Raw genomic sequence first — 24,780 nt, 5'->3', positions numbered from 1 at the left:
TCATTCAGGATCGGCTCAAAATAAGAAATTATACATTTTAGATGTAAAATTTATATTTTATTTATAAATAATAGTTATTTAATAAATAATAAAGTATAAATATTTTTAGTTACACAAAAATTGCAATAAATTAAATTATATCGATTTTAATGCATATTTTTGTAATAAAATAATATTAAAATAAAATATACTTTAATGATAAATTAATAAACATTTCAATTATAATTTTTTAAATATTTCGATTGTATAAAAATTATAATTTTTTTCATTATAGATATAAAAAATTATATATTGTTTAAGAATAACTGATTATTAGTTAAAAAATATTTATGATGTATTAAAATAAAAATAAAAAAGCTTCAATATTTAATTCATATTATATATATTATTAGTATAGATATATTATATACAGTTTAATTATATATAACAAGTAAATAAATTTGAATGCCATCATATATGCATCATTGTTTGTAAACAAATTTATGAGACAATGATACCTCATTCTATTTACTTGTTACAATCCTGACCACATGAGCATTCGCAATAACTGGTGAATCGAACAAGTAGTAGGGTCTTTCTCGCGGATGTTGATTACTGTTTTGGTGAATGTCGCTAAAACTTACCCGGTAAACTTATAAAAAACATATTGCGTTTATGAAGCATAAAATATAAAAGTGCATTACAATTATTTACAATAAAAGTTAGAATATTTCGATATTAGTGTCATTATACAATAAGTGCGAGTATCGCGATAAAATATTATTGTTTTGTGAATCTACTAGCATAAGAGAGATAAGGAGAGTGTAGAGTGTATGCGAGTGCATTTAACATACTCACACAATTGGTATATTCAGCATGTTCGTGTACAATGGCAACCTTGACACTTGGTGATCGTTTTTGGCGGCTTCGTCCCGCTTCTACTGAAATCGTGTTTGGTAGGAACACTGTTTGGTAGGAACGCGTCGCGAGTGAAAGCAGTAGTGGCCATTCTGTAAAATCTTTAAGAGTTTGGCAGTAAAGAATCATTAAAACATTTCGCGCTTCAGATTATAATATCTCATTATTCTGTTTGTTTTCGTGATTGTAGTTTCGTTCGTAAAAATGTTCGTATAAACTATTGTTCTTAAAGGAAACATATCACACAACAAAATCACATCAAATATTTTGCGCATATACTGGAAATTAAGAAAAATAAACAGTTAAGGTTAGAAAATAATAAAAATAAATAAATAAAATCATATTATATTTAATAAATTATATTATATTTAATATTTAAAATATATATTTCAAGGAAATTTTATTTGTACAAAATTTATGTTTATTAATTCTTTCTTATAACGTTTTGTACAATTGGTTCGACGATCTAATTTTTTTATTTGTTGCTAGCAATGAAAATAAAATATACTACATAATTGTATCGATATATTGTATATATATGATCCTGAATTGTATGTACATGTAAACATATGTGAAAGTAAAATAATTCTTATTTTCAAGTAAATTTAAAAAAATTTGTGAATTTATCTCACGGAAAAACCAAATTGCTTCATTAAATTACAAAAAAATTATTTAAAAAAAAACAATATTTTTTCTTTACAATACACTTTTTAAACAAGAATAAGAAAATAATATCAACTAAAGTTTCGAACTGTTGCACGTATGGAAACATTTTTATGAAATAATTCTTTTTTTTTTATTTTTTATTAATACAAAATTTGTATATATTTTTTATATAAAATACACGTATATTCTGAGAAATAAATAATTAATTATTGTATAGATCAAAGAAATATTTTTGTTTTTATAATGTATTTGCGATTTAGCATAAATCTATTACCCTTTCTGAGTTTTTAATTTTTGGTAAATTAAATGCGCAGAAATTAAAAAAAATTTCATATTAACTTATAAAATTTTTAATCAATAAAAATAAAAATTATCGTTGTTTATATCGTTGTTAATATGTTTCATCAAATTTGATGATTTGTTTTATATTTTGCTGTATACACGTAAACATTAGTGGCTGTTTAAAAAATTTATTTATTTTAAATTAATATAATTCATTGTTATTGATATCTATTGTGAATATAAATCAAATATAATATAATTTTCTTACACAACTTTTGAATATATATAATACTTGATTTTTTTCATTATTCTGAAAATACGTGTTTGTTAAACAACATGAAAAATAAATTTTACGTAATATATATATTTTTATATAGGTAATTAATTATTATTATATGTAATAAATTATTGTTATATATTTCATCACGGAAGATGTATCTTTTTACAGTGCTATATATAAAATAACTATTACGTAGTTCATATATAAACAGCATCACGTGAAGTTAATAAAAAAAATAAAAAAAAGACAATGTTTATGTGAATATCAAGAGTGCTTGACTATTTTACATATTATAAATCGAATTCTACTTCTATAAAATAGGTGAGTTTTTAAATTGTATTAATATATTTAATTGTACTTATATTTCATATTAGCAATTTAATCAGTATTATAGTAGTTTAATTTATTTAAAAATAATTAAGCCATAAGAAAAATAAAAATAATAATAAAATCGTTAAAAATAGAAAAATTAAAGAATATAGGGATTATATAGGATAAGTATGTCTATATAAAAGATAGATTATATATTTTACATAAAGGGGAGTGAGAAGAAGAATAAAGAGGTAAGAAATAACTTGTATGCATATGCACATAACTTGTATGTTATCCATATGCATATGCATAACATATTTATATTTAATTTTAATTTAAATTTAAAATATTTATAGTATTTTCAATTTATACTATTATATAAAAAAATTGTAATATTAACATATACGTAATAATACATAGAAATGATAATATTAATATATACATAATAAATATATAATTTAAATATTATAAAAACTTTAAATAATCATGAATTAAAATTATAAATTTCATTAATTTTATTATTAAATTTTTATTAAAATCTAAATAGAAATACTATATAATAGAGTTAATATATAATAGATATCTATATATTAATATTATAAATTGTATTTCTATAATATAATTTTAAGTACAATTAAAATTAAAATTAAATTAACAATTAAAATTATTGAATTTTCTTAAATTATTAAATTATTCAATTTATCCGTTGATTATATAAAATTACAATAATAATAATCAATAATAATAAATATAATATCAAATTATAATTTATGAAGTAATTTATAATTTATATTAATTTTTTTTATTGTAATCGCATACAGGTATGTAGAGAGAGAGAGAGAGAGAGAGAGAGAGAGAGAGAGAGAGAGAGAGAGAGAGAGAGAATGCATATGTATATATAAAGAACATAAATTTAGAAAAAATGGCTTAAATAAATTTAATTTATTAATATTTTAAATTTGTTAATATTTAATTATTTTTAATTTGGCAGATTTTAAAACAAAGAATGAATATGTAATATTAAATTAAAGCTAGAATTTTTTTCTATTCTCTTTGTTTAAACTCGACTTGTTTAAACTGCTATCTTTAAAGATTTTTTTTATCTTACAAAAATAAAAAAAGAAAAAAAATGTTTGTATGAAATATCATTTCATTAATCACAATAGTTTGTTTTTTCTTTTTATATTTATATAAAATTTTTACATATGTATGATATGTATATTATACGATTGAATTATAATACATAAAAAATACAAGAAAATTGTACTTCAATAAAATTTTGTTTCATTTTTCATTCATAATATTATTATTTATTTATATAATTATTTAAAATTGTATTTAATAATAAATAAAAACATTTTTTATCTACGATATATTTAATTGTAATAAATTGTTTATTTATTTTATTAATCATTGACATTAAAAAATCATAGTTATTCTATATATAATGTATATTTCATATGTATAAAAAAAATGAATTAATTTTGAGTAAAAAAATTAAATTTTCTTATTTAATTTATTTATTTTTAATTAATTTAACAAAAAATTATAAATATACATATGCAATATCTTGCAAACAAATTTTTTTTAATTAATATTAATATTATAAATATAATATTATAAATATAATAGAAATTATTATAAAAATAAAGGAAAATATAAAAATAACAAATTGAAAAAAATATTTTAATATAAATAAATATAAATATAAATTTATAGTTATACAATGCATTACGAAAAAAATAAAACAAAGAAAAAGACCAAAATTTTTATAATAAAGCAATAACAAAAACTTGATGAAATTTTTAAAAACATATTTTTAGATAATTTGACAGGTTTCGATATTAATTTAATAATTTAAAAAAATAGTCATACAGGCATATTTTATGTTTCAATATGATAACATAAATACATATTGTAAGAATTTTTTAGAAAATAAATGTGTGTGTGTGTGTGTGTGTGTGTGAGAGAGAGAGAGAGATCAAAGCATGAAAATTATGATTTCTAATTTTGCTTTCATTTATTTTACAAGAAATATCTGTTTTATATTTTTATATTTTATCACAATGTTTTTTTTTTTATATAACTTTCAATGCCAAATAAATTTTTTCGCAAAATAATTAAAAATACAAATAAATTATGTATATATATATTTACTGAAAGCAATTATATTTTGATAATTATATAAAATTATTAAATATTTTTAAATATTTTTATTTTTATTTTAAATTATAGATATTTCATAATTTTATTGCTAAATATATTTTATGATAGACTTAATGATATGAAATATATGTAGATATATTCTTACATACTGTGTTACATTATATATATATAGATATCAAAAGGAGGGTTAGACATTATATTTATATTTCATTAATCTTTTATTATTAAATATTAAACAATCTTTATTACATTAAAAATATGAATTGTTTAATGTTTACTAAAATTATGAAAATATAATTATAAAAACTTCGCAGTGTAAATGTTAATTTCAGAGTGTACGTTCACAACACATAAAATTAATGAATTATGATAAAAACAATATATATAATTATTAAATGAATATTTCAAGTAATTGAAAATATGTTCAAATTACATAATATTTTTATATAAGATATTAATTACAATATATTTTGTTATAAATTGTTTTACAAGAAAAATTCTATAGATTTTTATATTTACAATTTATAGAAAATATACAGAAAAATTATAATTATTATAATATAATCTTAACAAATTTTAATATATATAATGTATATAACTAAATGTAAATTAATATTTTTTCTATATGAATATGAATTACATTTTTTTGTAAACAACATGATACATTTATTCTACAGGTTTCAATGTGATAAATCTTGAAAGAATAAATGCAACTAAAAATGTTCCTGTTACAAAGCAGGCAACAAAAATATACCATGTTTCTTCATCAAATACATCAGTAAAAGCTGGAACTTGATTATAAAGTGTGTCAATCAGTTTCATATTATAATTTTTATTATTTGAAGTATGACTTGCCATTTTAAAAATAAATTATTTCTTATGCTGTAAAAATTCAATGCTTTTTAAAACTTGATTAGGAAGAAGAAAAATAATTAAATAGCCAAATTATATTATTACAAAAAGAACCACTTCTTTTAAACTTAATCTTCAGATTCACATGGAGACAAAGGTGTAATGTGTTTGTTGTAAAGTTCCAAAAGATTTAAAGATGTCAAGTTTGCACATTTGCATACTATTTTATCGCCAGATACTAAAAGATATGAAAATATCAAATTTGTTTCTAAAAAGATCTTTTAAAATTTAATTGTAATTTTAGTTATTGTATTTACTTTCTACCATATCATTTATTTTTAAAATATTATGAAAATATAATTAAGTTCTGAATATAATTAAAAATTTTTTTATATCAAATCTTTATATTAAATGATATAAATTAATTAAGTATTTTTAAATAAAAAAGTGTTGTAATACTCACACAAATTGAATGTAATTACGGGTTCAGATAAATCAGAAACAATGCATGGTTTTACAATGCAACGTGGATTTGTTGCAATAATCTTTGGAGTTGTAATGTGAAACAGAAAATCTCTGTAAATATATATAATATAAATATATATAATACATATAGAAATATTTATTATAATGTATAATATTAAATCATTATTTTTTAAATTCAATTTTTTCTTTATAGTTAAATATTAACATGTTTCATAATAAAAAAATATTTAATTTATTTTATATATTTTAATATTGAAAATTTTTGCATTATCTTTTATTTTTTATTCTATTTTCAGAAAAAATGGCACAATTAAAGCAGCAACTTCCACTTCAAATGCCAGACTTAAGTAGTCTTCGTATAACTACAGCTGTTTCTATGCTTGGTAAAGCATATGGATGTGGACAATGTAGTGGTAAGTTTTTTAACTAAGAATTTTTTTCAATAAAAAATATAATAATTATAAAGTAATTAAAGTATTAAAAAAATTATTTATCATATATTTTTTATCATATATATATATATATATATATATATATAAGAATTAATAGAAAAAAATATCATATCAATAGTTTAAGAATCCAAAATATTTAAATATATACAGAAAAAAAATTTAAATAACAAAAAAAAAGAATTTTAAATAAATATCAATTAATATCAATTATCATTCATTTTATAAGATAAGATTATTAATTAAAATAGATTTAGAAGAAAAATAACAAAATATAAATAACTTATATTAGTATTTTGTATTCATATTAATTCAATATAAAAGAGCATTTTGCAACAAAATTAGTATCAATCAATATTTAAAAATAATTAATAAAAAAATTAGTGAAATATAAGCAAAATAATATAAATAATTATGTAAATATTTTATGTAATTATAAATATTAGAAATTTTAAATTCATGATTAAATTTAAAATTATATTCAGAATCATCATGTCAATAATTATTTAACATTACTTATAATTTCAAATGAATTAAAATAGTAAATTGTCAAATTGTAACTATGTAAAAGAATTTTAGAGAAAAAAATTTTTTATGTAAAGTCATAAAAATGTTTTAAATAAATATGTTAAAATTATAAATAAAAATTTATTTTGTATATAAATATAAAATACAAATATTTAGATATCGCTCCGTTAAAAAAATTAAAAAAATCTTTTAATTCAATATATTATTAATGATATAACTATGATAATATTATTATAACAAATCAAATAAATCGTTATTTTTAATAGTTTTATAATATAGAGTATAATCGTATATAATACCTTGTGTAATCGCATTTAAAACTCAATTATATCTTGAATTGTATAAAAAATAAGAAATTATATTTTACGTTTATGCCAATTTCCAATATAAATATTTAAAGCTTATTTAATTTTCATATCATAACTTTCATTATAATAAAACTAATCACTAAAATTTTCTAAAAATACTGATGTCGTCTGCTAGTTACTAGAAATTTCATATTGCACATGCGTACAATATTGACGTCATTAAACTAACCAACTTTCTACAATAAGCGTAAAATAATCGTTACTTATTGAAATAAAATTTGTAATTATAAAAAAAATTATTATAATATTTTCAAAATGAAACATTTAAAATAAAAGATAAAAAAATAATGCAAGTTTTATATTACGAAAATAATTTAAAATATATCGATTAAAGTAATTGTTAATTTATATATATAAAAAATTATAACGTAATATTTTTAATATAAAATTAAAATAAGAAATATTATATACTATGATTAATTTTTAATAAAATATATATAAATAGCAAACAAAATTTTATTGTACTAACCTTGCTTCCAAGGCTTTATCATGAAAGGGATCGAATTTTATATCAATTGATTTAACTGGTTTTAAAGATAAAGTTCTCAAATGCTTTGCTATTGCACTTATTATTCCTTTTGAACGTGTACGAGTTCCATTGAGAGGGATCGACATTTCGGAAATCGAGCACGCAATCGCATGCAGTGCATATCACCAACAGTAGCAATCTAGGGGATATAGTTTGATGCAGTGTAACCAATATAACTGAAAATTATTTATTATTAAACTATAAAATTTATTAAAAATACGATATTTATTAACATAAAATAAAATATAACAAATTTTATTACTTTATTACATTTGAAACACTCAATTTTTTAATAATTTTGAAATATTGTAATAATGTAATATTAAAAATATTACTAACGCATTATATTATTGATGTTTTATAAATTTGTATATTATATATGTTTATATAATATTTACTAATGTGTTATTATTCAAAAATTGAAAATTAAAATAATTTAAAAAATAATAATGATGCTAAGAATTATTAATTATCGTTTTATTATTTATACTCTGATTGGTCAAGATAAGATCAATCGAAATCAAGTTGGTGGCAGCCATTGCAGGAGGCAGTCTCGTTCGCAGTGTGTATTGTGGAGAAGTGTGTTGTGTGGTCAGTGGGTTTTGTGTTAAATTTTTTACTTATTTATTAGTGGTTATCTGGTCTTTTTCACCGTCAGCTGCAAAAATGTATCCTGTAGGGCAGCGTGAGTATCTTGCTACGATTATTTTTTTTTTATAACATTTTAAAATATTTCAAAATAGGCTTTTATGTATTTCTAAGCAAGAACAGAATTTCAATGCTTGACTAAATCTGATCCTTTGTTTTCATTTGATTACTTTGAAGTAGTCAGAATCCTTTGGATTTATGCATGTGCTAATACAATTCTTTCATAGCAATAAGTTAAAGTTTAACAAATCGAGGAAAATTTAAAATATGACCTCGAGTGAACCTCGTTCAACAGGCACAATGTGTCGTCACTCTGATCCGTCAATGCACGGATAATGTATGAGCACATATGTATATAAATCTATTACTAATGTATTTTTATTACTTATAATATTTTTAATATATTATTTTATTATTATATTAAAATAAATTAAAAATTAGGTTTTTCAATATTTTTATAATATACTTTTTATTTTTATAAACTACCTTTTATTCTTATTGTGTTATTGATATTTTTGAATTTTATTATTAATTTATATTTATATAAGATCTTCATAAATGATTCTCGTATATTTATTTGTAATTTTTATTATATATTTTTTTAATTGATATATTTTTAATTTATTGAATATGAATTATTTAATGCTATATGTTATAACAAAAAAATCATTGAAAAAATATTAAGTTATTTAAATATTATATTGATACTAAAAAATTATTAAAAAATAATAAATAATTTCTGAATCAATATTCTTGCTAGATATGTTCTAAATTAAAAATTATTTTATAAATATTTAAAATTATAAATATTTCTATTGATATATTTAAAAATCTTCACTTATATTTTTCAATTAAATCTATAAATTAAAATACATTATTTTTTATTAATAATTTGTAAAAATAATAGATTTTAATAGATTTTTATAATATAATTTTGAACATTTATTAAAATTATTCTTAATTCAAATTCATTATTCTTAATTCAAAATATATTAATTTTTTACTAATTTAAATTATTTTAAAGAGAAATCATTTCTATAAATTTATTATATATAATAATATATATTAAAATATATATATAAAATTAAAAAAAATATTTTAAGCAAATAATATTATTTAACATAACAATGACTATTTAATTGAGTAGTTTTATTCAATGAATTAGTTAATTAATAAAATATTGATATTTTATTCTGTTTAAAAAAGGCAAAATTAAAAAGAAACTAGAAATTTTGCAAAATTAATTGCATTTAAACTGATTAATCATTTATTTTATTTAATTTAGAAAAAAAGAAGTAAACTAATATTTACAATTTAAAAAAATAATTTATATTGCTTTGTATATATATAATATAAATATATTTAATAATTGAGAAAAATTATAATTCTATTCTAAATGAAATTGAAAAAAAAATGGAAAAAAACAGGAAAATTATCCATTGTTATTATATTTTATTATATGAGTATATAATTGGAATATGCGTTTGCATTTTTTAAAAATATTTTATTTAATTTTAATATTAATATTTATAAAAAATGCATAAGTAAGATGTATAATTACAATGTATAAATATTCTTTTATATATTTTTTGTTACTTTTCATTAAATTGTTTAATTTAATGAATTTTTATTTTAATTTTAATTTAATTTTATTTTCACTTAAAAATTACATTTTACAGTAAATATTTACTTATTTAATTTTGTTTTTCTTGAAGAATATATCTTATATATATTCTTTTAAATTCTAAAAAACTCTAAAAAAATTCAATCAAGTAACTATAATAACTAAAGTATCAATAAAGATACTAAATTGTGTAGAAATATTTTAAAGAATAAAACATACTTATAATTTATTTCATTAGATAACATAAAAAAAATTATAGATAATTGTTTAAATATGCTGCATATTTGATGTAATAAATAATATCAAAAAATTTATGAAAATATTTAAAATGTAATGAAGTATTTATGCATTTGTACATTTATTAAAGTGATGTTTATAATTAATCTAATTATCTTGAAAAGTATTTTTGAAATTGAAAATTTTCAATGAATTTTCAGTGATTTTTCTATCATTTTATATATAAAATGATGCAAAGAATAAATTTATGCCAAAAAAAAATAAATTTACATTTTAAATTTACATTTTATATTGGTATGTCTGTAAAAAAATTTATATAGTAATATATAATTTAAGAATAATAGAGAATGTTAAACAGAACGAAATTTTCTTATTTTTTCTTGTCTTTTTTCTTTTCTTGCAGTTTAGATAGAGTTCATCCTAGTTACTAAATACATCCTGTGTAAGATATTCCATATAAAAAGTAAAAAACTAAAAATTCTTTAACTATTAACCAATAAATTCATTTTCTTTAGAGAATTATGAAATGTAATAAATGTAATAAAATTTATTTGAAATATATATTTTTTTTATTTTATAAAGTTAAAAAGTTATAGCAAATAATATTCTTCTCGACAATAATTTCAGACTTATATTTTTTTATAAAATACTTATAAAAAAATTCTATAATTTTGTAATATTTCATTTTAAAAATATATTAAAAATAAAATATATATATTTTTTAATATATCAATTTATTTCATTTTATTATATTTCCAAATATTCTTAATATAAAGTATAATATATATAGTATTTATAATCATAAATTACTCGAAATATTTAATATATTAATATTTAATTAAATATATTATTTTATTTCAGCTCCCCCACCTGGACCCACAACAAGTTCTTCTGTTGGAGCAGCTGGAGCAACTGGAAGCAGTGTTGTAGCTTCTAGTTCTTTAGGGCTTGTTTCCACACAACAAACACACACTCCTCCTCAACCTCCTGAACTGCCAAGTAAGATTTTTAATAAAAATTATTTTATGTTTAACAACAGAAAAAAATTTTGTTGATTTTAATCAGTGGATATATTAAAGTGGATATCAAAAGTATGTCAAAAAGTATTTATTTTAAACTTACTTATAATAATTTTACTTTCAATTAATTAATAGTATATGAAACTTATATTTTGTTGTTATATTTTTTATGAATTATAAAATTAAAATAAATAAAAAACAGATATTATTATCACATATTACATGTATATTTTTATGTATAATTTTATATTACTAAAAATCAATATTTCTTATAATATAAATAATAAAATTATTATTATTATGATATAAATTATATAAATTTATTTAAATAGAATATAAAATTTAATGTAATTGAATTTCTTTTTATTGAAATTTTATCATAATTATTATTTAATAGAACTATATACATCATATTCTTTATTTATTTAATAGAATAATAACCAGATGTAAAAACCTGATATGTTATATGATAAGTTATTTTTAATCAAAACATATGAGCATAAATCAAATAAAATTCTATTTAAATATAATGGAATATTATTAATTATAATTTATTTAAAATATTTATGTGAAATATATATATATTTTTCTATAAAAAATAATTATTAATAAAATAGTTTAGTATAAAAACTCAGATAAAGAATAGAAATATTAAGAAAATTCTCCAATATTATATATATTAAAAAATTATATTAAAAAATTTGAATCAAATTATCTTTTAGTACTAAATTTAAAATATATGATGAATATAAAATTGTTTTTATTTTTTATTGTTATTTTGATAAAAAAATATAAAAAAATAATTAAGTATATTTGTTTTATTATCAATTTATCATATTTATTATGATTTAAATAATTACATGTATACGTATGATATGTATATATTATATATATGTAATTATACATATATGTTTGAATAATTTTCAATTATTTTTGAGTAAAATAAGCATTAAAGCTAGAAACAGTCAAAATATACTTTTCAAATATACTTTTTGCTTTTGTACTATCTTATTACTAGTTCGTTTCTCAATCTTGTATAATAAAATCAATAATCAATAATAAGTAATCAATAATTTTAAAAAAAAAATTAAATCTGTTTTAATATATACGATGAATAAATACAAATTTTTTTAAATAAAAGAAATATAAAATTGGACTGACAATTTTTTTTAGATATTCAAATTACTTTATTGATTTTAATATTAGTAGTTATTAGCATAGAATAGTCATAAATTATCTCTAATTAAGTTTTTGAAAATATGGATCAAATCTGAATCAAAATAAATCCAGTTTATGCATCAAGAGTTAACCAAAAATACTGAAATATAAATATATAAGATCCATACAATTTCTTTCTAAAAGACAAATTACAAAATTAATCTAAATTATATATTATTTTAATTTTAAAAAATTTATATTTTTTTATTTTATTTTAAAATAATAAGTTAAAATAAAATAAATTATTTTAAAATAATAATAAAAAGAAATGATTTTGTTCTAATATTATTTAAATATTTTATAGGTAACTACAATAATTATAATTATCTATAATTAAATAGAGGATAAAGTTAAGAAAATAAATTAATTTTAATAATAACATAAGTTAATTTTGAAACAAAAAAAAAATCTTATCAAATATGTATTTATAGTGTTTTCATGTCCTCGGAGACCAAATATAGGACGTGAAGGCAGGCCAATTGTCTTAAGAGCTAATCACTTCCAAATAACAATGCCACGTGGTTATGTGCACCATTATGATATTAATATTCAACCTGATAAATGTCCTCGTAAAGTTAATAGAGAAATAATAGAAACAATGGTTCATGCATATACCAAAATATTTGGAACTCTTAAGCCTGTATTTGATGGAAGAAATAATTTATATACAAGGGACCCCTTGCCTATTGGTACTGATAAAATAGAATTAGAAGTAAGTATAATAAAAAATAAGACATATATTTTTTTCTTTTAAGATTTATTTTTTAATATTAATTTTTTAGGTAACACTGCCTGGTGAGGGTAAAGATAGAGTTTTCAGAGTTGTGATAAAGTGGTTGGCTCAAGTTTCACTATTTGCATTAGAAGAAGCTTTAGAAGGACGAACAAGACAAATTCCATATGATGCTATACTTGCTTTAGATGTTGTAATGAGGCATTTACCATCTATGACATATACTCCAGTAGGTAGATCATTCTTTAGTACACCAGATGGATATTATCATCCATTAGGCGGTGGAAGAGAAGTTTGGTTTGGTTTTCATCAATCAGTTAGGCCATCTCAATGGAAAATGATGTTAAATATTGATGGTAAATATATAAAATATATTAAAATCTAATTAAAATACAATATAATATAAAAATAATTTTTATATATATTTAATTATCTTATAGTATCTGCAACTGCATTTTATAAAGCACAACCTGTCATAGAATTTATGTGTGAAGTATTAGATATTCGAGACATAGGAGACCAAAAAAGACCTTTAACAGATTCTCAACGAGTTAAATTTACCAAAGAAATTAAAGGACTAAAAATTGAAATCACACATTGTGGAACAATGAGGCGAAAATACAGAGTGTGTAATGTTACACGTAAACCTGCTCAAATGCAATCGTAAGTATACTTAAAAATAATCATAATATATGCATAATGTATATATATAATATAATGTATATATATAATGTATATATTTATAATATTTGTGAAAATTTTAGATTCCCGTTACAATTAGAAAATGGACAAACAGTTGAATGTACAGTTGCAAAATATTTCTTAGATAAATATAAAATGAAGTTACGTCATCCATATCTTCCATGTCTTCAAGTTGGACAGGAACATAAACATACATATTTGCCACTTGAGGTTTGTTTTTAGTAATTTTGTCCAATTAATTTTACAACATTTATAATGTTTATTTTCATTGAATATTTTTATTATATAAGTAATATATAACATAAATTTCTTATAACAAAAATAAAAAAAAATACTAATTTTTCATTTATTTTGCTATAAAACAAATAATCTATTCTTAACATATTAGTGAGAAATTCTTCAAAATTGCAAAGAAAAGTATTCCATTCTCGTTTATCATTACAATGCTACATGATCTTATTTATAGATAAGATTTTAATGTATTTATTTTTACAATTATATTAGATCTATCAAAAATAATTAAGTAGATTCACATTTCTTTCAAAAAATTTTTTTTTAAAAATTGTTAATATTACTTATATAAATTGTTAATATACTTATTGATATGTCAAGATTTATTAATAATTTTCTTAATATGTGTTTTTATTCTTAAATGATATTCTTACATGAATTGTTTGTAAATATAATATGTAAACATAATTAATTTGAATTATAACAAATGCAATTAATAATTATAATAGTTAACTGCATATTTAATCTTTGGGAACTGCCAGTGATTTTTAAAGATATAAATTATATAATATTATTTTTAGCATATAATTTTTATGATTATGACCTCCTAAGAATTAAATTCGTTATATTGTTTTATTATTTGATAATGATTTGAAAATAAGCTATATTTGATTGTTGTTATTACAAATGAATTAATTAGAAGTTTAATTAATTATAACTATAAAATTTATAAAATCAAGAATGAAAAAATAGAATAAATAGAAAATTTAAATGATGATTTTAAAAATGATTTTAAAGATTGAAATAAACGAAAGATTGAATTAAAACGAATATTAATATAAAAAAATATCTATTGAAGTTTATTTCCCAAGTTATAAGTGATATAATTTTGCTTTTTAAAATTAGCTAATTTTATCTTCATCATATTCTATTCTATTTAATGCAAAATTAAATTGATTATGGTTTGATAAATAAACTTCAATTGATATTTTTGCATACCAACTTTTGTGTTTGTTTTATTCAAGAATTATTAAACATAATTTATAATTAATATAATTATAATTATAATATAATTATAATTTTTATTTATATTTAAATTTATTTTTCTATTTTGTTCAACTCTATACACAGAATTATATATAGAATATATATGTAGAATATGTTTGGACATATTTATTCTAGATATTGAACAAGCAAAAATTTGTAAAAATGATAGAGTTTTATTAAATTAGAATCAATTTAAATTATTTTATTTCTAAATTTTTTTTTATCTCCGTTTCGCTTCATTTAATTTCATTTAATAAATTTTAATTGCTTATAACATAATAAATTAACTTCAATTGATATTTCTATATATCAACTTTTTGTTTGTTTTAATTTCTAAATTCGATTTTTCTGTTTTTATCAATATCTGTTTTTATTAATATTCTATATATATTAGAAATTTTTTGGATAAATATAATGTTTTAGAATTATATATTTATACAAATTTATTTATATATTTATTATATAATTATATAAGTATTATTATGTATATAATTTTTAAGTATTCTATATATATGTTATTAGGTCTGTAATATTGTTGCTGGGCAACGTTGTATCAAAAAATTGACTGATATGCAGACTTCTACTATGATAAAAGCTACAGCTCGTTCTGCTCCAGATCGTGAAAGAGAAATAAATAATTTAGTTAGAAGAGCTGATTTTAATAATGATTCATATGTTCAAGAATTTGGTTTGACAATATCAAACAATATGATGGAAGTTAGGGGTCGTGTTCTACCTCCACCCAAACTTCAGTATGGAGGGCGCGTAAGTTCCCTCAGTGGACAGGTGAGAAACTTCCAACTTAATCAGTCAGGTCTAGACAAATCACACATTTGCAAAAATTTCTTATTTTTTTGAGAAATTTGAAAAGTTATTTGCTTATGTACTTGAAAATATAAAAATAAAATTCTTGCAATTATCATATAATCTATAATGAAAATTTTAATTTAAATTTTTTCCTGATATTTTTACAAATTTTTTTTTTATTAAAATAAGAATCTTAATCAATATAATTTTACATGATGGAATGAAATTTTTTTCAAAAGTAGTAATACATTTAATTTTAACTTTTTTTATTATTAAAATATATTTAAAATTTAATAAAATGAAATTGTGCCAAATGAATGCATGAGTTTTAGACCTGGTTGATTTTGATGGACTGTCATTGTAATGAAAACAAATTATTTTTATAAACAACAAAAGCAATATAATTATTATTTCAAACATTATTCTTTAAAAAGAAATTTAATCTTTTGTTTAATATAATTTGCATTACATTTACAGTCCAATATCTTAATTACTATTTGATGCTCAGTTTCGTTCCATGCAGTAATGAAATAAAATAGATTCTTATTTATTTTGATTTATGATCTTTTTTTATATATTTTTATTTTTAATTAATTAATTTAATTTTATATATTTTTAATAATTATTTTTAATAATATATTTTTAATAATTTTATATATTTTTAATAATTAATTTAATTTTATATATTTTTATTTTACATTATTTTTATAAATAATATTTATGTAATTTTTTGAATTAAAAAAAAATAAAAATAAAAAAATAATGATTGCATGGATTATATAGAAACATTGGTGCATCTTTCTTATTTATTTATTATGATTTAAAATGTATATCATGATATTCAGTGATATATATCTTTTTTTTTTTTCTTTTCTTATGCTAAAGACGAAACAACAAGCTATACCTAATGGTGGTGTTTGGGATATGCGTGGAAAACAATTTTTCACGGGTGTGGAAATTAGAGTTTGGGCAATTGCTTGTTTTGCTCCACAAAGAACTGTACGAGATGACGCAATACGTAATTTTATAGCACAATTACAAAGAATAAGCAATGATGCTGGGATGCCAATTATTGGGCAACCATGTTTTTGTAAATATGCTACTGGGCCAGATCAAGTAGAGCCCATGTTTAGATATTTAAAAGCAACATTTTCATCATTACAACTTGTTTGTGTTATATTACCTGGAAAAACGCCTGTATATGGTATATATATTATATTTTATATTATATTATATTTTATAATTATATATATTATATTTTACATAATATAATAAAATACAATAAATTTTCATATAATTTCATATAAATATTCTGTTTGTATTATAATATATAAAATATAATAAAATGCAATTCTATATTACTCTCAATAAATTAGTTTCATAATAGATATTTTTTTATTAAAAATATTCATATATAATTTATTTTATTGTATATAATTTGTTATAATAGAATTTAATATAATTATTATTATATATTATTTTATTACATATATCTTCTATTATATATATTATATATAATGAAATATTTTTTGTATTATATAAGATTATATGATATATATAGTATTGATAATATTATATATTATTTTACATATACTATATATTCTATTTACTTACAGCTGAAGTTAAAAGAGTAGGAGATACATTATTGGGTATGGCAACACAATGCGTACAAGCAAAAAATGTTAACAAAACATCACCACAAACGCTGTCAAATTTATGTTTGAAAATTAATGTAAAATTAGGTGGTATTAATAGTATTCTAGTACCTACTATTAGACCAAAAGTATTTGATGAACCTGTTATATTTTTTGGAGCTGATGTGACTCATCCACCTGCTGGAGATAATAAAAAACCTAGCATAGCTGCAGTAGTTGCCAGTATGGATGCACATCCATCTCGATATGCAGCTACTGTTAGAGTACAACAACATAGACAAGAAATTATTCAGGAACTTAGTTCAATGGTGAGGTAAGTAAATTGTTCTATAAATTTTAATTTGTTCTATAAATATATACAATTTAATAATGAATTAATTTATTTGATTTAAAAATATGTATATATGATTCTTAAAAATTTTGCGTAATATGAAATATATATAATAATAATTAATATTTTAATTTTAATTATTAATTTTAATACTTTTGTTATAATTTTATTATAATATAATATAAAAAAATATTATGAGCTAATAAATATTTTGAGCAAATTAAACTTTTATAAGTAAACAAAAACCATCAAAGATTTCAAAACCAATTTAATTTTTTAAAATAAAATAATAAAACATAAATTAATAAATAAATAATAATAAAATAAGATATTTAATTTTTAGATAATTAAAGATATTATATTAACCCTCGGTCACTGGATGCTTGAGCAGCGACGCGGGGTTCAAATGCTGTCATTTTGATCTATACTGAAAATTGTAAAACTTATGTAGTTTATACTTTTTACATATATTAAGTAAGAAGCAAAAAAATGAAAACTGGTTAGGAAGAATTATTATTAATGAATTTTTTTATTTTAAATAATTAATATTTTTTTTAATTTTTCAATTTTGAGCATTGAATACCTTTTTTACAATTCAACATAACAAATTTAATTGTAAAGAAAAAGCTAAATTCCTTTTCATATACATAAGAAATTTTATATAAATTTTATTAATTTTAACATGAAATAGACATTGTATCTAAATAAAAATAATTATATATTAATTTTTTTTAAGGGAACTTCTTCTTATGTTTTACAAAAGCACTGGAGGATATAAACCACTCAGGATAATTCTTTATCGTGATGGTGTCTCAGAAGGCCAATTTCTTCATGTTCTGCAACATGAGCTAACTGCCATTCGTGAAGCTTGTATTAAACTTGAAGCTGAATATAGACCTGGAATAACATTCGTTGTCGTCCAAAAGAGACATCACACTCGCTTATTTTGTTCAGAAAAAAGAGATCAAAGCGGTAAAAGTGGAAATATACCAGCGGGTACGACAGTTGATGTTTGTATAACGCATCCAACTGAATTTGATTTTTATTTATGTAGTCATCAAGGTATTCAGGTAAAAAAATTTAATTAAATGCTTTTCGTTATTCTATTTATATGTAAATTTATTAAATATTTATTTATTAAGTATTAATATAAATAATACAATTTTATTTGTATTATACAGGGCACGTCACGACCATCACATTATCATGTTTTGTGGGATGATAATCGTTTTGAAAGTGATGAATTACAGTCTCTAACTTATCAACTATGTCACACATATGTCAGATGTACGAGATCTGTTAGTATACCTGCACCTGCATATTATGCTCATCTTGTAGCATTCCGAGCCAGATATCATTTAGTAGAAAAAGAGCATGATAGGTAAGTAAAAATTCCATATGATTCTTTTCTTTTAATTATAAGATAATAATTAATAGTAATAAAAAATGATAATATTTATTTTCTTGAATATTTCTATTTTGAAAACTTAACATACATAACGGAGAATATGAACATTAAAATTTTGTTTAAATTAAATATTCTGAGATAAAAAATTTATTATGTATTCTGAAATAAAAAATCATTCATTTTAATTAAATTTAGCATGAAAAATATTAAAGTTTACATAATTATATTTGTTTTTGATAAAAAGTATAATTTATAAATTTCCATTTAAAAATATTTAAAAAAGAGATAATTTAAATTAGAGATATTTTAAATTCTAATTTTTTTTAAGATTATGAATTAAATTTAATAATATAATAAATTAATACATTATTCAATTAAATTGATAATTATATGAAAAAATGATCAGTATTTTTTAATTTTTCAAATTATATTTTCAGAAATGTAAAATAAAACATACATATTTATATGATTTATTGATGCTATTTATTAATCAATTTTTTTGTTGAATAAAAATATTATCGAAAAAAATACACACACACACACACACACACACACACACACACACACACACACACACACACACACACACACACACACACATGTAAATTCAAATTAATTAATCAATTTGCTTGCTTAATTTTCAAAGAATTATTATTGAAGAATATATATATATCAATGTTTAAATTCAAATTTATTAATTAACTTGCTTGCTTATTATTACTTTTTATAAGAAACTAGAAAATATTTTTTTTTATTTTATTGTTTTTATATTATTTAAATAAATAATTTTTATTGGTTTGTTATTATGAAGAATGATTTTATTTTCTATTTATAAATACTATTGCATTTTTTAATTATATAGAATCTCTAATTATATATGGAAATTCCATGAAAAATAAATTTAAAAAATTTTTTTTTTTTTTTTTTTGCAGTGGAGAAGGATCTCACCAATCTGGCTGCAGTGAAGACAGAACACCAGGTGCAATGGCAAGAGCTATCACAGTTCATGCAAATACAAAGCGGGTTATGTACTTTGCATAATTCTCTTTTGAATTTTTCTTATACACATGCAATTGATACAAAAAATAATAATCATCATATCTTATGAGAATATTTCTAGACTATTTAAATATTAGACAATCTTCTTGAGTGGTCAATTTTTTTTTGCTTATTTTTATAATCAAATATGTCGAAAATATATCAAGTATGTCAAATAATTTTTTATTAAGCTTGGTTTTTTCCTTTTTTTATGTTCTATTTAATATATTGTCGATTAGGTTTTAGGCAAATTTTCTAACATTTTAGTAAGTAGGTATTAAAAGAGGTGCTTTTAGTTAATCATGTTTTAGATTAATGCAGCTTGACCGGTGTGTCGTTTTGCGATAAAGATCACACGAATAAATAATATAAAAAATCAGCTGCCGTGGATATTACGCTTATTTCTTTTTTTTAGAGGTTAAATTTCCTCTAGCATTTGTAGAATACAAAAATATCACATTAAAACATAAATTCATGATTGTATAAATCGCTTTGCAAGACTGTTATCTTGTTGTTTATATGTAGTTATATCATTTGATCAGTCATTTTTTATATATATATATATATAAAAAAAAGAAAAAAAAAAATTAGATTTCCAAGTCATATAAGGATAAAATATTAGCATGTATAGCCTATCTTCATGCTTAGCATATTTGTTATTATGCAACTATGATTCTATCTTATGACACTATGATTCTTTATAAATATCATATCTTTTATGTCTATCATATTTATCATAAGCATTAAAAAATTTGGCCACATCAAGTAATGAATTGTCAATCAAGAAAATATATCTAATTTAATATTATAAATTGAAAATCCAGAAGTGTTGTTTTATTCTATTTGATTTAGTTGCACAGGTACTATTTTTTGCATGTGGAACGAGAATTATGATGTAGCTTGAACTGTGGTACTTTATTCATATCAACTATACATTAACATAACATTTTGACAAAGGTAAATGAATATATACCTTTTATCTGATGTTTCAAATACGCAACATTATCTCTTCAGGCAAAACAAGTACTTTTAAGTGAAATGTTTATGGCATTAGATTCGGGTTGATAACTAACGCCCCATTAACAGAAAATAATTCAGATAAGAATAGAATAGGGATAATTCAACTAATGCAAAATAAATCAGAAATATAATGTGAAATTATTAGGATAAGATTTGTTTTATTTGTTGTAAAACAAAAATTTTAAGGTCCTCAAGTTTTTATTTAAAAAAATTCATCATTTATGATTCATCTACAAATTGAATCTATTTAAATGGAACAATAATCTTAATTGATACAATAATTGTATTAAGAGCCTTGCAAGTAATTACAATCTAGAGGCAATAGATAGGATAATAAAGTGTATAAATATGTATTGATGCCGTGCCCCATAAATTGTTTATTATATATTGTTAGAATCATTAATACACTAAAAAAAAATTTTTATGATTTTCATTGCTTTACATATAAGATTTAAATATTACGCAATCTTTTAAAATTATAATTTTATTTTATTTAATAAAAAACAGTATTAATAATCACTAAATATCATATCATTAAATGATTGAATAAAATAAAAGATTGTGAAATTCAAGTTCTTGATAAATATATTCAAATGAAATTTTACAAATTTGATTTAATGTAAAAAAACAATTTATAAATAGACAATAAAAACAAAAATTTTAGTCTAATGTTTGATATTTTAATAAAGATTCTAAACAAAATAAGAGAAAAATCGTTTTAAAACTATTAATATTAGTAAAATTTGGATAATAGTGTAAGTTGGTATTTAAAATTTGTAGAACTTTGTGCATTAATGATTCTAATTTTAGATTTACAAGTGATACAATGTTAATATTATCTTGGAAAGTATGAAAAGGACCTTAATCTATCAATAATATTTATTCTAGTTATAAATTTAAGTCCATAATGTAGACTATCACTTATAACATTTAATACCTAGTTTCTGACTTTGTGACAGATTAGGTAACTTGTTATGTATGGTTTGAGTAAAAGAGTGTAATTCTTGAATACTGTTTACAAGAACAGTTAGGCAGATGAATCAATTTCAAACAATTAAAGGCAGCAGATAAGCAAATGCAAATATTAAAATCGGTATGCAAATTGAAAAAAAATTGCTATTTCCGATTAATGATTAAAAAAAATAAACAAAAATTTATTGTCCGTAAGGGTGTGAAGGTACCAAAATATAGAATGCGAAAATAATGCTTAAATAATGATGAATTACGAATCCATTTTAATCGTAATAAGGTCGACGATTAGAATTAAGTCAATCTAACTATTGCAGAATATTGCAGTGTAAATATATATATTCGGTGCGCAAGTAAATACCAAAATTGAAAAGATATCGAAGAAATAACAAACTAAAGCATTGTCATGAAATCATATAATTCAAGAAAAGCATTCATTATTCAATTACTCACATTTCATATCTCAAAATAAATAATTCGTTACGTAGTGATATTTTTCCTTCAAAGTTTGTGATGGCATTTGATATTTTCCTGCGCCCGATCAAAAACTAGCCTCCATTTGTAAATATACCTCAGTAATTTATCTATACATCACTATCCCATTTAGTAAGTAATGCTCGATGGGCAATAGGTGGAATGGTTACAAAGATTTTTGTAATTTTTATTTTAATTAGATGAATTAAGATATTAGTTATTTATATATATATATATATATATATATATATATTGTTTATTGATCTTTTAAATCTCATATAAAAAATTGCACTGAAAAGAAAAAAATACCGATTGGAGTTCAGTTTTGATAATATACATGAATTTATGCAGCGCGTCGTAAACTTGTACCTAAAAAAAGCACATGGCAATTTAAAAAAAATCTTCAAAGAAACGGGTTTATGAAATAAACATTACTTAGTGCGTAATAAAAATAACCGGGTCTATTCACAAAGCAGAAGAGTTTACTTCCTACCACGAGTCCCAGACATTTTAATATAAGGCAAATAATTTATATTTGTATACCTATATTATAAATATTATGTATATATATATATATATATATATATATATATATATATGTATATATATCTTAGCATACATATATATATGCATATGTGAAGATTAACTGTATTGCATTTGTTAATAATGCCGTGTGCAAAGAATACATATGAATTATGCAACAATTCCAGGAATAAGATGACAAACATCGTTAAACATCCTTGTATTTCGAAGAGCTTTACGGGTTACATCGTAATTAATTATATTTGCAAGTGATCAATTTTCATAATTAATTAATAAGCTATATTATCTTTAAAAAAGATATCTATTATTCTCAAAAGGTTATAATCGTCAGTGTTTTTAAGTGGCGTTCATCGATAAACTTAATAAAAATTAAGCAAATCGATTTCTATAAATTATGAATTATTAATACAATTTTGAATGTTTATTAAATCATTTTACAGTATTAATATTAATTCATTATTGACTCCACTGTAATATTATCTCAGCACAAAATTATGTAGATAAATTGCGATTCTTTGTTTTAGTGTTTGTAAGTGACTCGCAAAGCGCCACCAAAGACCTTGACGTTGCAATATTATGATTTTCAACAAGTTTTATTTAGATTTATGATAAAGAGGAAAATGTATTAATGAGATTAATACGATGTTAAACGGATATTGGTCAACTTTCAGGAAATGCAACTAAGTAAATATATAATACACAATTTTAGATAAATAGAAACTAATATAATTAGTGATGAACAAAATATTAGTACAGATAATATTATGAAATTTACAATAATACTAGTTTCAAAAGATATTTCTTTCAATGAAATATATTATAAATCATGAATATGTTAAATAATTATGCAATTACAAAAGTAACAGAATATATATCGGGAACTATTTTTAAATTTAAAAAAAATTATTATGATTCAAAAAAAAATATATCATTAAAAAAAAAATATTATGATTCTTATAATTTTATATTGTAATTTGTTAAATTATTTTGTTTAATATTTTATATGAAACTTTATTATTATTATTATTTTTTCAAATCATTTGTATATTAAATATTGTTCAAATAATATAAGCAATATGCTTTGAATTAACTAATATATGTTGAAAATAATAATTCTTTTTCAAATTTAATTTTCTCGTATTTCTATACAAGTTTAAAATATCGAAAAAAATATATTTACATCACATTTTTGTAGTACATCAATCAACAAAGAGATTTGAACATCTTTATTTTCTCATTCTATTAATAAAATATTGAATAG

The 24,780-nt window shown here is 19.8% G+C and overlaps 2 protein-coding genes across 6 annotated transcripts; one reads left to right on the top strand and one right to left on the bottom strand.

Moving 5' to 3' along the window:
• Window positions 1-585: 585 nt before the first annotated feature.
• Window positions 586-21,999, top strand: LOC122717611 (protein argonaute-2). Of its 4 annotated transcripts, none has more exons than XM_043941836.1 (14): window positions 586-1,204; window positions 2,294-2,446; window positions 6,238-6,354; window positions 11,186-11,323; window positions 12,993-13,273; window positions 13,344-13,650; window positions 13,735-13,957; window positions 14,059-14,206; window positions 15,797-16,060; window positions 16,967-17,285; window positions 17,698-18,049; window positions 18,804-19,137; window positions 19,249-19,448; window positions 20,408-21,999. In XM_043941836.1, exons 3-14 carry the CDS (start codon window positions 6,243-6,245, stop codon window positions 20,514-20,516), a joined length of 2,787 nt encoding a protein of 928 aa, XP_043797771.1. In that variant the 5' UTR covers window positions 586-1,204; window positions 2,294-2,446; window positions 6,238-6,242; the 3' UTR covers window positions 20,517-21,999. The 4 variants fall into 4 exon arrangements, with proteins under 4 accessions (XP_043797771.1, XP_043797772.1, XP_043797774.1 ...); XM_043941837.1 differs by having other exon boundaries at window positions 2,278-2,446; XM_043941839.1 differs by lacking the exons at window positions 19,249-19,448; window positions 20,408-21,999 and having other exon boundaries at window positions 17,698-18,044; window positions 18,804-18,976.
• LOC122717613 (39S ribosomal protein L53, mitochondrial) lies at window positions 5,349-7,940 on the bottom strand. 2 transcript variants are annotated; one of them, XM_043941843.1, is made up of 4 exons: window positions 7,756-7,940; window positions 5,919-6,031; window positions 5,561-5,693; window positions 5,349-5,485 (listed from the first exon to the last, which is right to left on the bottom strand). In XM_043941843.1, the coding sequence occupies exons 1-3, from the start codon at window positions 7,899-7,901 to the stop codon at window positions 5,584-5,586; spliced, it is 369 nt and encodes a 122-aa protein (XP_043797778.1). In that variant the 5' UTR covers window positions 7,902-7,940; the 3' UTR covers window positions 5,349-5,485; window positions 5,561-5,583. The 2 variants fall into 2 exon arrangements, with proteins under 2 accessions (XP_043797778.1, XP_043797777.1); XM_043941842.1 differs by having other exon boundaries at window positions 5,442-5,693.
• Window positions 22,000-24,780: the final 2,781 nt, after the last annotated feature.

This window comes from Apis laboriosa, unplaced genomic scaffold (assembly GCF_014066325.1).
Source record: "Apis laboriosa isolate Shangri-la unplaced genomic scaffold, ASM1406632v1 scaffold53_cov140, whole genome shotgun sequence".
Taxonomy (NCBI): Eukaryota; Metazoa; Arthropoda; class Insecta; order Hymenoptera; family Apidae; genus Apis; species Apis laboriosa.
The sequence above is the reverse complement of the archived record's forward strand: the minus strand, read 5'-3'. Positions and strand labels throughout refer to the sequence as shown.